The sequence below is a fragment of the Haliotis rufescens genome, unplaced genomic scaffold (genome assembly GCF_023055435.1).
Source record: "Haliotis rufescens isolate VD_foot unplaced genomic scaffold, xgHalRufe1.0.p SCAF_6, whole genome shotgun sequence".
Lineage (NCBI taxonomy): Eukaryota > Metazoa > Mollusca > Gastropoda > Lepetellida > Haliotidae > Haliotis > Haliotis rufescens.
The window spans coordinates 39,770,850-39,784,424 of record NW_025964334.1 but is presented as its reverse complement, the minus strand read 5'-3'; the positions used below and the strand labels follow the sequence as shown (position 1 = coordinate 39,784,424).

Genomic DNA, 13,575 nt, shown 5'->3' with positions numbered 1-13,575 from the left:
CTAGAGAGGTCTTCGAAGTAGTAGGTGCCATGAAGCTGGATTTCTTGAGAGCTCTTCCGAGTGGTGGTTTGGGCGACATGACAATGTAAATATATTCATTTAGGCTTAGAGAACAACCATTTAATGTTCGAGGGGTGTGGGTATGTGGGTATGTTTTTTTTATAAACAGCTCTTTCTACCGCTTGCAGGATTCCCAGTTTCATAGAGCCACAGGTACTAGTTAATGAGTTTAGAGTAGCTGAGGCCGCAGAGAGTGTCTATTTAGAGTTCATGAGACTAATTGACTTGTTAAACGTCTGTTTGTATAGGGAGAATTGTGGGTACACCGATTGGTAGTAACTAGACTTGTGAGAATCTTAAAATATTGGTTGAAAATATTGAATAATCGCACAGACAGATATACTGAACTGCAAACAAACTTTGCACATTAGAAAATAATGTGATTTTATATTAGTTGTACTGGTTCAAACCCCAATAAGCACAAACACATAGCCCAAACGCATCGTTGTTGTACCTGTAATTTTTATTGGCAATGCGCACGTGTTTTTTGAGAAAATGCGAAAAAATTAAAATCACGAGATGTCATTGCTGGTAGAAATGCACGTGCCACAGGGCCATAAAATCTGCACAGTAGCAATGTCAATCATTCACATTGTAAACAAAACACACTTGGAATGCCAAGGCTAACATCAGAACAACGTAGCGAGCTATTGGGATGGTCCAGATGGGGGCCACCTACACGTTGCAAGAACCGTTGGCTCTTCCTGTGTGGCGTTGGAAACTTGTTGCAGCGTTTCAGACAGACTGGAAGGACATCGGACAGGCCCCGGACAGGGAGACCACGGGTCACTACGCCACAGGAAGACCTTCGCAACTGCTTCCTCACAGTGACATCATCGGAAGTGAATGCTTTGGGTCGGCGGGTGAGCACACACAGTGACCAGACGACACTGACCAGCAGGTACCAGGGCCCATAGACGTTTCAGGGGACAGATGTTGACGCAGACAAATACGATGGGCTAATACAGTGCGACGGTGGCAGCATCGGGATTGGCAAAGCGTCATCTTTACGGACGAAAGCAGGTTCTGTTTGTTTAGAGTTGATGGAAGACACCGTGTTTCCCGTCGCAGAGGTGAACGGGCAGTTGCTTGCTGCGTTCAAGAAGTCGTTCCTAACGTGGGGGTGGCGTTATGGTGTGGGATGGAATTTGTGAAGACCTTGCAACGCCACTCGTCGTCATCAATGGACACCTCATTGCGCAACGCTATAGTGCTGCCCTACCTCCAGCAACAACCCCGGGGTGTTTTGAAACAACACGACAAAGCCAGGCCCAACACAGCTTGTATCGTAGTGGACTTTCTTGCCAACAACAACGTCAACATCTTTTCGTGGCCGGCATGTTCTCCTGACTTATCACCACCCCCCCCCCCCCCCCCCCCCCAACACCACCCCCCACCACCCCCCCCCCCCCCCCCCCCCCCACCCCACCCCCATTTGAGTCCGATCAACCCAACCCACCCCAATGGAGTCCGACCAACCGACCAACAGGCAAGGGTTGATACAAGCTCTACAAGATAAATGGAACCGCTTGCCACGTGACCTCATCTGACGTTTGAAGTTTTCCGTCCGGTGCAGTCTTTGCATGTATGGAGGCAAGGGATGGCCACATTCGTTATCAAAGTGACACATTTTGTGTTTGTTACCACTTTCCGTGTTTTAATTAATTGCAGTGACAATCTGGACAATTGAATTTTCATCTTCCGATGATTTTGTTTGTCTGGTGTACAATATTTAATATTTAAGTTTGAGTTGTTCAATACCTTCTGGAATTGTTGGTTTATAAAATATACTTCACCTCAAACGTTTTTGTTCTTTTTATTTTTTTAATTACAGTCACTTTAATCTGGTGCAAAGTTTCTTTTGCCGACTCTTTCTGATTAAGCAGACATAGTCATTTGTGCTTTGTAAATTACATTATATATCTGTCTGTGCGACTATTTAATATTTTCAACCAATAGTTTAAAATTCCCACAAGTCTAGTTACTACCAATGGGTGTACCCACAATTCTCCCTATACAAACATAGACGTTGTGGATATTTGACATGTAAAATACGTTTCATGAACCCTAAATAGACACGTTCTACGGCTTTAGCTTCCCTAAACTCATTAGCTAGTACCTGTGGCGATATGAAATAGGGAATCCTAAAAGCGGTAAAAGGAGCTGTTTTAAAAAAAATAAATTATCCCCACATACCCACACCCCTCGAACATTAAATGGTTGTTCTCCCACTCTAAATGAACATATGTTTTATATTGTCATGTCGCCCAGGCTCTGTCGGAGATGTTCTCAACCGTAACCAAACCCGACTGAGCGTCGGGTATTCGAGCAGAACACCACGTATCTGCAGGTACAGTGCCGGGGTTGACCTGGTATCAGCAATCCTTGGGACCTACAACGGGGTACGCAGAGACACCGACGAGTCACTGGTGTCTGACAGTTGTCTTTTCTTGCTGTGGAGTGCTGCTTGGATTAGTTCGCAACGATGCTGAATCCGCTTGCCTGTATTAGTCTTCTAGTTATCCTGGCGTGTAAGTACCAATGTATATCCAACGCATGGATGAATCCTACTGAAGTTAATAGTTTGTTCATCAAGTAATTACGTTTCTGAAGGTGATGGGTTGAGGTGTGGTAGGGGCGTGGTCAGTTGTCGTGACGGTCAATAATAATCCTATAATCCTATACTATAGTATTATGATGTATTGAAAGTTAATCAGTTATTGCTGATGTGTCAGTGAAATTTTATCTGACTGAACCATGTGTTGTACTTCTGCTGTACACGAAGAAGAACAAGATGTTTATTTCTCATGAATCACCGTGGTGACATAAAGGAGTTGACAAGAGCGACACATATACAAAGAAATGAGACAATTGTTAGGGGAGCATACGCGGTCCACATTTTACATACTGGGCTAGTCGTAAGAGAAGAGGTTTATAAGAACAAGTCATAAGTGAAACACATATTTCAGTATTTGGATATTTACAATTCATGGCATTCTAGTGTAAAATGAAATTCATCACCAATTTTAATTTTACAGAGAGAGCAAAGCCTGTCTTCCCTATTGAGGTTATACCAACTACCAGTTTCAATTGGGAGTCGGTGGTTGGTGGTTTTGATTTTAGTCAGCCAAATGCGTAAATTATTGGTTAAATAAAATATATCTTCTTCTACTGCGAGGATCGTGGTGATGGTGATCAACTCCCCGGCTACACATAGAATGTGTATAGCCACGCCAGGTCTTTACAGTTTAGGATAGAAATATAATGACAGACTGACCTATAAATATACAAATAGAAAGATTATGGTTTTAAGGCTAACATTAACAGTTATTTGTTGTTGGAAGACCCAGTCACTTAGCGAGTATTGCTTATCCGTAAAACAACTGACGATACATTTCTATAGTTGTACTCGATGTTACTTGTTTCTGGATATTCCAAGTATCACATTTTGTTACAATTTTAACTTACCCACTCATGACGCATCTCGGTGATCCCGCAGTGAATGACGATATGGTGAGCTAGCTACCATAGACGTGCTGGTGCACATTAGAACTTGGTCTATCTGAGCTTCTCCAGAAGTGAAGGGGACAGGGTCACAAATTATGCAACCCTTCAGTGACTTAATGTATTCCGACGTGATGTTCTCGAGTTCACAGTCAACAAGCAGTTTATATTAGTAAGGGATATTCCAGCAGCCAGTTTATTTCAAATTAACCTACTACCAGTCTGTGTTTGTGTGTACAGATAGATGAACGTGTTGTGTATGTAGGGATGTAGGTCTAGTGTACACTCACCCGCATCCACCTTAGATAGATGAACGTGTTGTTTATGTAGGGATGTAGGTCTAGTGTACACTCACCCGCATCCACCTTAGATAGATGAACGTGTTGTGTATGTAGGGATGTAGGTCTAGTGTACACTCACCCGCATCCACCTTAGATAGATGAACGTGTCGTGTATGTAGGGATGTAGGTCTAGTGTACACTCACCCGCATCCACCTTAGATAGATGAACGTGTCGTTTATGTAGGGATGTAGGTCTAGTGTACACTCACCCGCATCCACCTTAGGTAGATGAACGTGTCGTTTATGTAGGGATGTAGTTCTAGTGTACACTCACCCACATCCACCTTAGATAGATGAACGTGTTGTGTATGTAGGGATGTAGGTCTAGTGTACACTCATCCACATCCACCTTAGATAGATGAACGTGTTGTGTATGTAGGGATGTAGTTCTAGTGTACACTCACCCGCATCCACCTTAGATAGATGAACGTGTTGTGTACGTAGGTCTAGATTCAGTCTGTGTTTGTGCAATCTCCTCTCCCTATCTACCTGGGGTAGGTCAACGTGTTGTGTATCTAGTTCTAGCTCCAGTTTGTATTTATGTGTACAGTCCACTTCCTATATACCCGTGGTAGGTCAACGTGATGTGTATGTAGGCCTAGGGCAAGCCTGTGTTTGTGTACACACTCCTCTCCCTATCTACCTGTGGTAGATTAACGTGATGTCTATGTAGGTCTAGGGCAAGCCTGTGTTTGTGTGCACACTCCTCTCCCTATCTACCTGTGGTAGAATAACGTGTTGTATAAGTAGGTGTAGGGTCAGCCTGTGTTTGTGTGCACACTCCTCTCCCTATCTACCTGTGGTAGATTAACGTGTTGTATAAGTAGGTCTAGGGCCAGCCTGTGTTTGTGTGCACACTCCTCTCCCTATCTACCTGTGGTAGATTAACGTGTTGTATAAGTAGGTCTAGGGCCAGCCTGTGTTTGTGTGCACACTCCTCTCCCTATCTACCTGTGGTAGATTAACGTGTTGTATAAGTAGGTCTAGGGCCAGCCCGTGTTTGTGTACACACTCCTCTCCCTATCTACCTGTGGTAGAGTAACGTGTTGTATAAGTAGGTCTAGGGCCAGCCTGTGTTTGTGTACACACTACTCTCCCTATCTACCTGTGGTAGATTAACGTGTTGTATAAGTAGGTCTAGGGCCAGCCTGTGTTTGTGTACACACTACTCTCCCTATCTACCTGTGGTAGATTAACGTGTTGTATAAGTAGGTCTAGGGCCAGCCCGTGTTTGTGTACACACTACTCTCCCTATCTACCTGTGGTAGAATAACGTGTTGTATAAGTAGGTCTAGGGCCAGCCTGTGTTTGTGTACACACTCCTCTTCCTATCTACCTCTGGTAGGTCAACGTGTTGTGTATGTAGATGTAGTCTGTGTTTGTGTACACGCTTCACTACGTATGTACCATGAGCTGTGTGATAACAGGCGAATAATTGGTACTGTTCTACAAAGTCTAGCCATGAGCCACATCCAAATATGTGATGAGCATGATAAAGATGCATAAAGATGGTATCTGAATCTGCGATGACGTCAGTGTAACTAAATGTTGCCTTGCAGGCGGAGTGGGCGCTATCAGCCTGGAGGAGTGTGCCGCCTATGACTACGCCAGCCAGTGTTTCCAAACCTACACCAGGAAAGAACAGGCGGCAGTTACACTGTCACAAGTCTGCAAGTATGTATGATTTGTATGCATGTGTAATTATAGCCTACCGAGTTTAGACACAGGTAGTGAAACGGTGTCGTACAAGATTGCTCTTGCAAAGGTCAGCCATGAAAGGTCAAGCTGCAATAAGAACAACAACAACAACAACAACAATAATAATAATAATAACTTAAACGACATGATGGTGTAGCTCGATCATTTTATTACCGTCTTCGCCATGCTTGTGGTTTTGACGCAGAGGTCTACCCATTGTACGACCCGGAATATGTAGGGGGTGTCATGGAAAATGATAAGTAAACAATTCTTTGGAATAGGCCCATTTACAGCCTCAGACTTATCCAGGCCAGGAAACCTGATCTTGTCCTTTTTGATCTATCCAATGAAATCATTTATATTATTGAATTTTCTGTCCCTTTTGATACAAATGTGATTGACAAAATTGAGGAAAAACATGGCAAATATGCGGAACTCGCTTTCGAAATGTCACGCTTGTATCCCAAGTACCAAGTTGTCCGACTCCCTATTGTTCTTGCTGCCTTAGGTTTGGTACCTCCCAATCTGTTGACTGACATTGGGAGAGTACCCGGGTTTGCTACCATGAATACAGCCCTTCTGACAATCTGGGTAATGCAGAAGGCTGCAGTGTTGGAGAGTCTTCACATTCTCCGAAAGTTTTGGGTGGGTTTGACTAGGGAGCGCTTCCTGGGAGAAGTCCAATTCGCTGTCTGGGCTGCGTGTAGAGGGGGCAAGGGCCCTGAGCTGATGATGAGCCTAACCAGCCTGACTGTGCCAGGATCACCCAAACCCTCTTTGCTGCATTTTCTATTTTGATATGTAAATAATAATAATAATAATAATAATAATAATAATAATAATAATAATATTTAGGGTCTTAGACGTTACATGTGTTACAGTGTTATCATATGTTACATGCGTGATATGTCACATGCTTAAGCGTGATATGTTACAGGAATATGTTTGTCAGATGTCATACCCATTAATGTGATACATGTTACCTGCATTCCTGTGATATGTTACATGCATAAGTGTAATATGTTACATACATAATTATATGTTACATACATCCTTCGACGTATTCCAAGCATTGCTGTACATCACAGCATGATTAGTTGCATCGATCAGTGAGATATGCCAGTAGGACGGAGTCTGTTGACCAAATGTATCATGGCTCAAGGTACCGAATGGAATACTCGGTTTGTTCGCTGCCTTTCCTGCTTGCTGAGCGCGGAGTCCGGCTGTAATGGGGGATCCCTCTTACAATCTCCCATAATACGGTCATGCTTTTCTGATTCGTTGGTTTACTGACCAAGAAAAGGAATAAAAATAACAAGAGGAGCATACATATTTTAATCACGCCATTTCTTTCAATGAAAAATAACTGAGAATAGAATAAATGAGAGTCACCTTTGGATATATGTCCTATCTATACTATGTAATTATCGGTAGATGTAATTATTACAAATTCACACTTCATGTACAACAGCAAATAAGGCTTCCTTTACGTACAGAAAGTAACATGGATCAGGTGTGCTGAAATACTAATATCAAGTCACATAGGGAACCTAGCATTCCTTCGCTCTATTGACGTGTAAACGTCTAGCTGGGTCAAAAGTTCGACCGTCGGGCCCTTTCACTCGAATGATCCCGGCTCATGATTGCCAAGTAGTTTGTTTTAAATGGACGTACCACCTAGTACTGGAAAACCGCCTGTCACCGTGTCACCATGAGATACATGCGGCCAGTCGTCACGCTAGATTGTTATCTCACTAGGCATGAGGAGTGAAAGGCTCCATCCTTTAGCACGAATAGGTTTCTTGAGAGGTATTTTTATAATTGATAAAGTTTAAATATCAACAACCATTTACATTTGATGTCAATCTTAGAAACCCACTTATCTTGAAGCACACAGAAGCCGATGTTCATTGGTTAGATAATGGTACATATTGGAACATTGTGAACATTTCAGCACAATGTGTGTCTTCTGGTCACTATAAGCCTTTTGTGAATAATTCAATACATTATAGATTATGCTTCGGTGTTTCAGATTGTGTTGATATATTTTGGTATTTCAAGATATATGGACATATAATTCATTATCCAATAACATGCTAAATCATTATTTACAAAATAATTTGAAGACCTCGTTAACGTTTGTAAGCGCCTTAAAAGTAGGAGTATATGAAAATGCACTGTTACTAAACACTATATACTTGAAATCACTAATCTATTCAAAATAAATGTCTGGACAGCTGACGACTAATATATAAAACTCAATTCCCCAAGTTTTCGCCCTGACACGATTTTGTACAAAATACATATAATGTGTGTCAGTGCACTGGGCATGCAAGGTTTCATGATCAGTCTAAAGTACATACGATGTTTCAGCGCTATCAAGACGTACATCTCGTGTGTGGAGAATGTGGCATGTGAGTGTAACCTGACGCTGAGCTACAACGTGGCTAGCGCCCTCACCTGTATCGCTGAGTACTACTCCTACAAGGACTGCGAGGCATGTAAGTAACGCCACTGTGAGGCATGTAAGTAACACCACTGTGAGGCATGTAAGTAACACCACTGTGAGGCATGTAAATAACGCTACTGTGAGGCCTGTAAGTAACACCACTGTATGGCATGTAAGTAACACCACTGTGAGGCATGTAAGTAACGCCACTGTGAGGCATGTAAGTAACACCACTGTGAGGCATGTAAGTAATACCACTGTCAGGCATGGAAGTAACACCACTATGAGGCATGTAAATAACGCTACTGTGAGGCATGTAAATAACACCACTGTGAGGCATGTAAATAACGCCACTGTGAGGCATGTAAATAACACCACTGTGAGACATGTAAATAACACTACCGTGAGGCATGTAAATAACTCCACTGTGAGGCATGTAAATAACACCACTGTTAGGCATGTAAGTAACACCACTGTGAGGCATGTAAGTAACATCACTGTGAGGCATGTAAGTAATACCACTGTGAGGCATGTAAGTAACGCCACTGTCAGGCATGTAAGTAACGCCACTGTGAGGCATGTAAGTAACACCACTGTGAGGCATGTAAATAACGCTACTGTGAGGCATGTAAGTAACGCCACTGTCAGGCATGTAAGTAACGCCACTGTGAGGCATGTAAGTAACACCACTGTGAGGCATGTAAATAACGCTACTGTGAGGCATGTAAGTAACGACACTGTGAGGCATGTAAGTAATACCACTGTGAGGCATGTTAGTAACGACACTGTGAGGCATGGAAGTTACACCACTGTGAGGCATGTAAATAACACCACTATGAGGCATGTAAATAACACCACTATGAGGCATGTAAGTAACACCACTGTGAGGCATGTTAGTAACGACACTGTGAGGCATGTTAGTAACGACACTGTGAGGCATGTTAGTAACACCACTGTGAGGCATGTTAGTAACGACACTGTGAGGCATGGAAGTAACACCACTGTGAGGCATGTGAGTAACACCACTGTGAGGCATGTAAGTAACACCACTGTGAGGCATGTAAGTAACACCACTGTGAGGCATGTGAGTAACACCACTGTGAGGCATGTAAGTAACACCACTGTGAGGCATGTAAGTAACACCACTGTGAGGCATGTAAGTAATACCACTGTGAGGCATGTAAGTAACACCGCTGTGAGGCATGTAAATAACGCTACTGTTGGGCTTGTAAGGACCATCATCGCATCACAGCCGTGATGAAATGTAAGTTCATCTTCCACAACACAAGTTACTTGTCTTGTACTTGTCATATTTTTAAACAATGAAGCCATTAAGAAATTCGAGAAAATACCACATAATGCATTATCAATGCAATCCTGTCAAAAGGTTTTCTAAAAGGAGCAGCATGCAGGTACTATATCTACTAGTTTTGAATACCAAGGTACTACACTGAGTTAGCGTCACCGTCATAGTCTGTGACAGTTAGATACAGAAGTGTCATGTGTCAAACTGGTGCCGCTGAGAGACCTTCATGGTCTCTTGTCCAAAAGCATTGCCACACAAGTTCATTACCTTGAAAATCCAGGAACCGATCACCATTTCTTATCTACATTGACTGATGTAATGATTTGAACGAATGAGAAAATGTTTTGTTATTAATCTCTTAATGCAGATGTTTAAACCAGGAGCATGCTGTTAGATTCTTGAATTCTCATGGTAGTCACAGTAGAATTCTGTTCATATATTTCAAATCCCAAGGGTACAGAAATAGTTTGTTAAATACAGTGTCCCTATTCTACAATCGTTTCTTGCCATTGGAGGTTGGACATCATAGGCAATGCTCTGTGCAAACATATTCCACCTGTGCCCAACGCCGTAACGAGTCGGTAACACACCCAGTAGGCATTTCACATCATAGCAATCATAGCTAAAATGCATAATTACAATACTGAAGGTGGCATGCAGTTGACACGAGGATACCTAACCAATGAGAAGGGAGAGTGATCAGATGTGCCATCTCCGTCAACCATGACCAAACACCGCTGGTCAGAGGGTATATGGTATATGTAGAAACATCAGTGGGTGGTTTTCTACCATGACCAAACACCGCTGGTCAGAGGGTATATAGGTTATGTAGAAACATCAGTGGATGGTTGTCTACCATGACCAAACACCGCTGATCAGAGGGTATATGGTTTATGTAGAAGCATCAGTGGGTGGTTTTCTACCATGACCAAACACCGCTGGTCAGAGGGTATATAGGTTATGTATAAGCATCAGTGGGTGGTTGTCTACCATGACCAAACACCTCTGATCAGAGGGTATATGGTTTATGTAGAAGCATCAGTGGGTGGTTGTCTACCATGACCAAACACCGCTGATCAGAGGGTATATAGGTTATGTCGAAACATCAGTGGGTGGTTGTCTACCGTGACCAAACACCGCTGGTCAGAAGGTATATAGGTTATGTAGAAGCATCAGTGGGTGGTTGTCTACCATGACCAAACACCGCTGGTCAGAGGGTATATAGGTTATGTAGAAGCATCAGTGGGCGGTTGTCTACCATGACCAAACACCGCTGGTCAGAGGGTATATAGGTTATGTAGAAGCATCAGTGGGCGGTTGTCTTCCATGACCAAACACCGCTGGTCAGAGGGTATATGGGTTATGCTGAAGCATCAGTGGGCGGTTGTCTACCATGACCAAACACCGCTGGTCAGAGGGTATATGGGTTATGCTGAAGCATCAGTGGGCGGTTGTCTACCATGACCAAACACCGCTGGTCAGAGGGTATATGGGTTATGCTGAAGCATCAGTGGGTGGTTGTCTACCATGACCAAACACCGCTGATCAGAGGGTACGTATATAGGTTATGTTGAAGCATCAGTGGGTGGATGGCAGGTGATGGCCGAGTCGGTGTTATGATGAATAATACAATGCGTTATATTTTGCGTGTTATCATTTCAGATACCGGTGCATTAGAGCTGAATAAAGGGATCCCTTGTACGAAGTGGGGTAGGTAGAATATGCTGCACACAGAACAATAAGTACATGATACCAGGGATAACTGGTAACATTTGCAGGGACTTTGTATTGAGACCTGATATTCTTTCAGCTTCAGATACTTTATTCCAAATATGTAACTCTCTAAAAACACATAGCAAGGATGTAAATTAATTTAAGGCAGACAATTTCTTTTTTCCGAACAATATGAAGCGTAATGATTTTTTTTCAAGAAATTTCGGGGACAAGGGCCTCGTTCCAGAAAGCAATCCTAGAGCTACGACCCATTGCAAGACGTTAGAAGTCAGTGTAGGAACTGCGATAGTCTTAGCGCTACGACCCGTCGCTAGACGTTAGTGTCAGTGTAGGAACTACGATAGTCTTAGCGCTACGACCCTTCGCTAGACGTTAGTCGGTGTAGGAACTACGATAATCTTAGCGCTACGACACATCGCTGGACGTAAGAGTCAGTGTAGGAATTACGATAGTCCTAGCGCTACGACACATCGCTAGACGTTAATTGGTGTAGGAATTACGATAGTCTTAGCGCTATGACACATGGCTGGACGTTAGTCGGTGCAGGAATTACGATAGTCTTAGCGCTATGACCCATCGCTAGACGTTAGTCGGCGTAGGAACTACGATGGTCTTAGCGCTATGACACATGGCTGGACGTTAGTCGGCGTAGGAACTACGATGGTCTTAGCGCTACAACACAAGGCTGGACGTTAGTCGGTGTAGGAACTACGGTAGTCTTAGCGCTGAGATCGCTTGTTCTACGTATAGTTAGTCCTTACCGTGTTGCCCTGAGATTGTGGTGATTGTCTTGCAGGTGACACGTCATCGTCTTCCACCGAGGGCGAGCTTCTGGTGTTGTCAACGGCTGTATGTGAGTGCTTGCCATCAATCCTGGTGTTAGTTGTAGCAGTACTGAAGCAGAAATCTCACAGGCATTCATCGTGCAGCAAAATATCAACCCAAGATGTTATTCACAAACATTGTCTTAAACAGTTATATTACAACATGTGATGGACCTTCCCTTAATTCGTATTGATATTGATCTTCAGCTTATTTAGATTCCATTGAGATGTAACTTATACTGTTATTTAAGTGTTGATTGCAATTGAAGCTCAGGGCCTTTTTGTTTGTTCTATTATCCTCGACCTTTGGAACATCAGGTATTAATGGTCATGGTATGACAGATCTAGATCTGGTTGATTTCCTTCTTTAACACCACCGTCCATGTTGACGCGATATAATCTGAAGCGTCCGTAAACTCCCCGTCCTGTCAGTGAAGATATCGTCTGTGTTGCCAGCCGAGTATGTGGTCGCCCTCAACAGGAATTGCAGCGGCTACCAGACCTGCTACGCCGTTTACGACAACGATGCCGCGCTCGCCTTGCACAACAGGAACCTCACCCAGCTGTGCTTGTACGTAAGTTGTATGCTGTAAGTGGGGCACACCACACATGGATACATACAATGTATATGCCCCGATAGTGTGTTCCATGTATGCGTGTGTATGATGTACACAACTATCACAATGCAAAAAGGCTGACATAATCACTGTAAAACTGCACTTGTCTTCCAATGTGCTGAACAGTCAAGTGAAAATGCATCTATTTTACACTATTGACACTATTTTGAATAGTTTGTGTGAAAAGTACACCTATCTAACACTGATTTCAATTGTGTATGTGAAAGTGAATCTATCACACACTGTTTTGAATAGTCGATGTGCAGGTGCACCTACCTCACACTGTTTTGAATAGTCTATGTGAAAGTACACCTACCTCACACTGTTTGGAATAGTATGTGTGTAGTGGCATCTACCTCACACTGTTTTAAATAGTCTATGTGAAGGTGCATCTATCTCACACTGTTTTGAATAGTCTGTGTGAAGGTGCATCTACCTCACACTGTTGTGAATAGTCTATATGCAAGTGCATCAATCTCACACTGTTGTGAATAGTCTATGTGAAGGTGCACCTACCTCACACTGTTTTGAATGGTCTATATGAAAGTGCATCTAATTCACACTGTTTTGAATAGTCTATGTGAAAGTGAATCTATCTCATAATATTTTGAATAGTCGATATGAAAGTGCATCTATCTCACACTGTTTTAAATTGTCTATGTGAAAGTGCACCTACCTCACACTGTTTGGAATAGTCTATATGCAAGTGCATCAATCTCACACTGTTGTGAATAGTATGTGTGTAGTGGCATCTACCTCACACTGTTTTAAATAGTCTATGTGAAGGTGCATCTATCTCACACTGTTTTGAATAGTCTGTGTGAAGGTGCATCTACCTCACACTGTTTTGAATAGTCTATATGCAAGTGCATCAATCTCACACTGTTTTGAATAGTCTATGTGAAGGTGCACCTACCTCACACTGTTTTGAATGGTCTATATGAAAGTGCATCTAATTCACACTGTGTTGAATAGTCTATGTGAAAGTGAATCTATCGCATAATATTTTGAATAGTCGACATGAAAGTGCATCTATCTCACA

General features: G+C 42.8%; 1 protein-coding gene across 1 annotated transcript in view; it reads left to right on the top strand.

Moving 5' to 3' along the window:
* The first annotated feature begins 2,434 nt into the window (after nucleotides 1-2,434).
* LOC124123827 overlaps nucleotides 2,435-13,575 on the top strand; it is a 28,095-nt gene continuing 16,954 nt past the window's right edge. Inside the window, exons 1-6 of the mRNA XM_046487010.2 lie at nucleotides 2,435-2,591; nucleotides 5,465-5,579; nucleotides 7,977-8,104; nucleotides 11,021-11,068; nucleotides 11,889-11,945; nucleotides 12,373-12,487. Coding sequence (XP_046342966.1) covers nucleotides 2,546-2,591; nucleotides 5,465-5,579; nucleotides 7,977-8,104; nucleotides 11,021-11,068; nucleotides 11,889-11,945; nucleotides 12,373-12,487 — 509 coding nt within the window. The 5' untranslated portion in view covers nucleotides 2,435-2,545. The remainder of the gene's footprint in view (nucleotides 2,592-5,464; nucleotides 5,580-7,976; nucleotides 8,105-11,020; nucleotides 11,069-11,888; nucleotides 11,946-12,372; nucleotides 12,488-13,575) is intronic.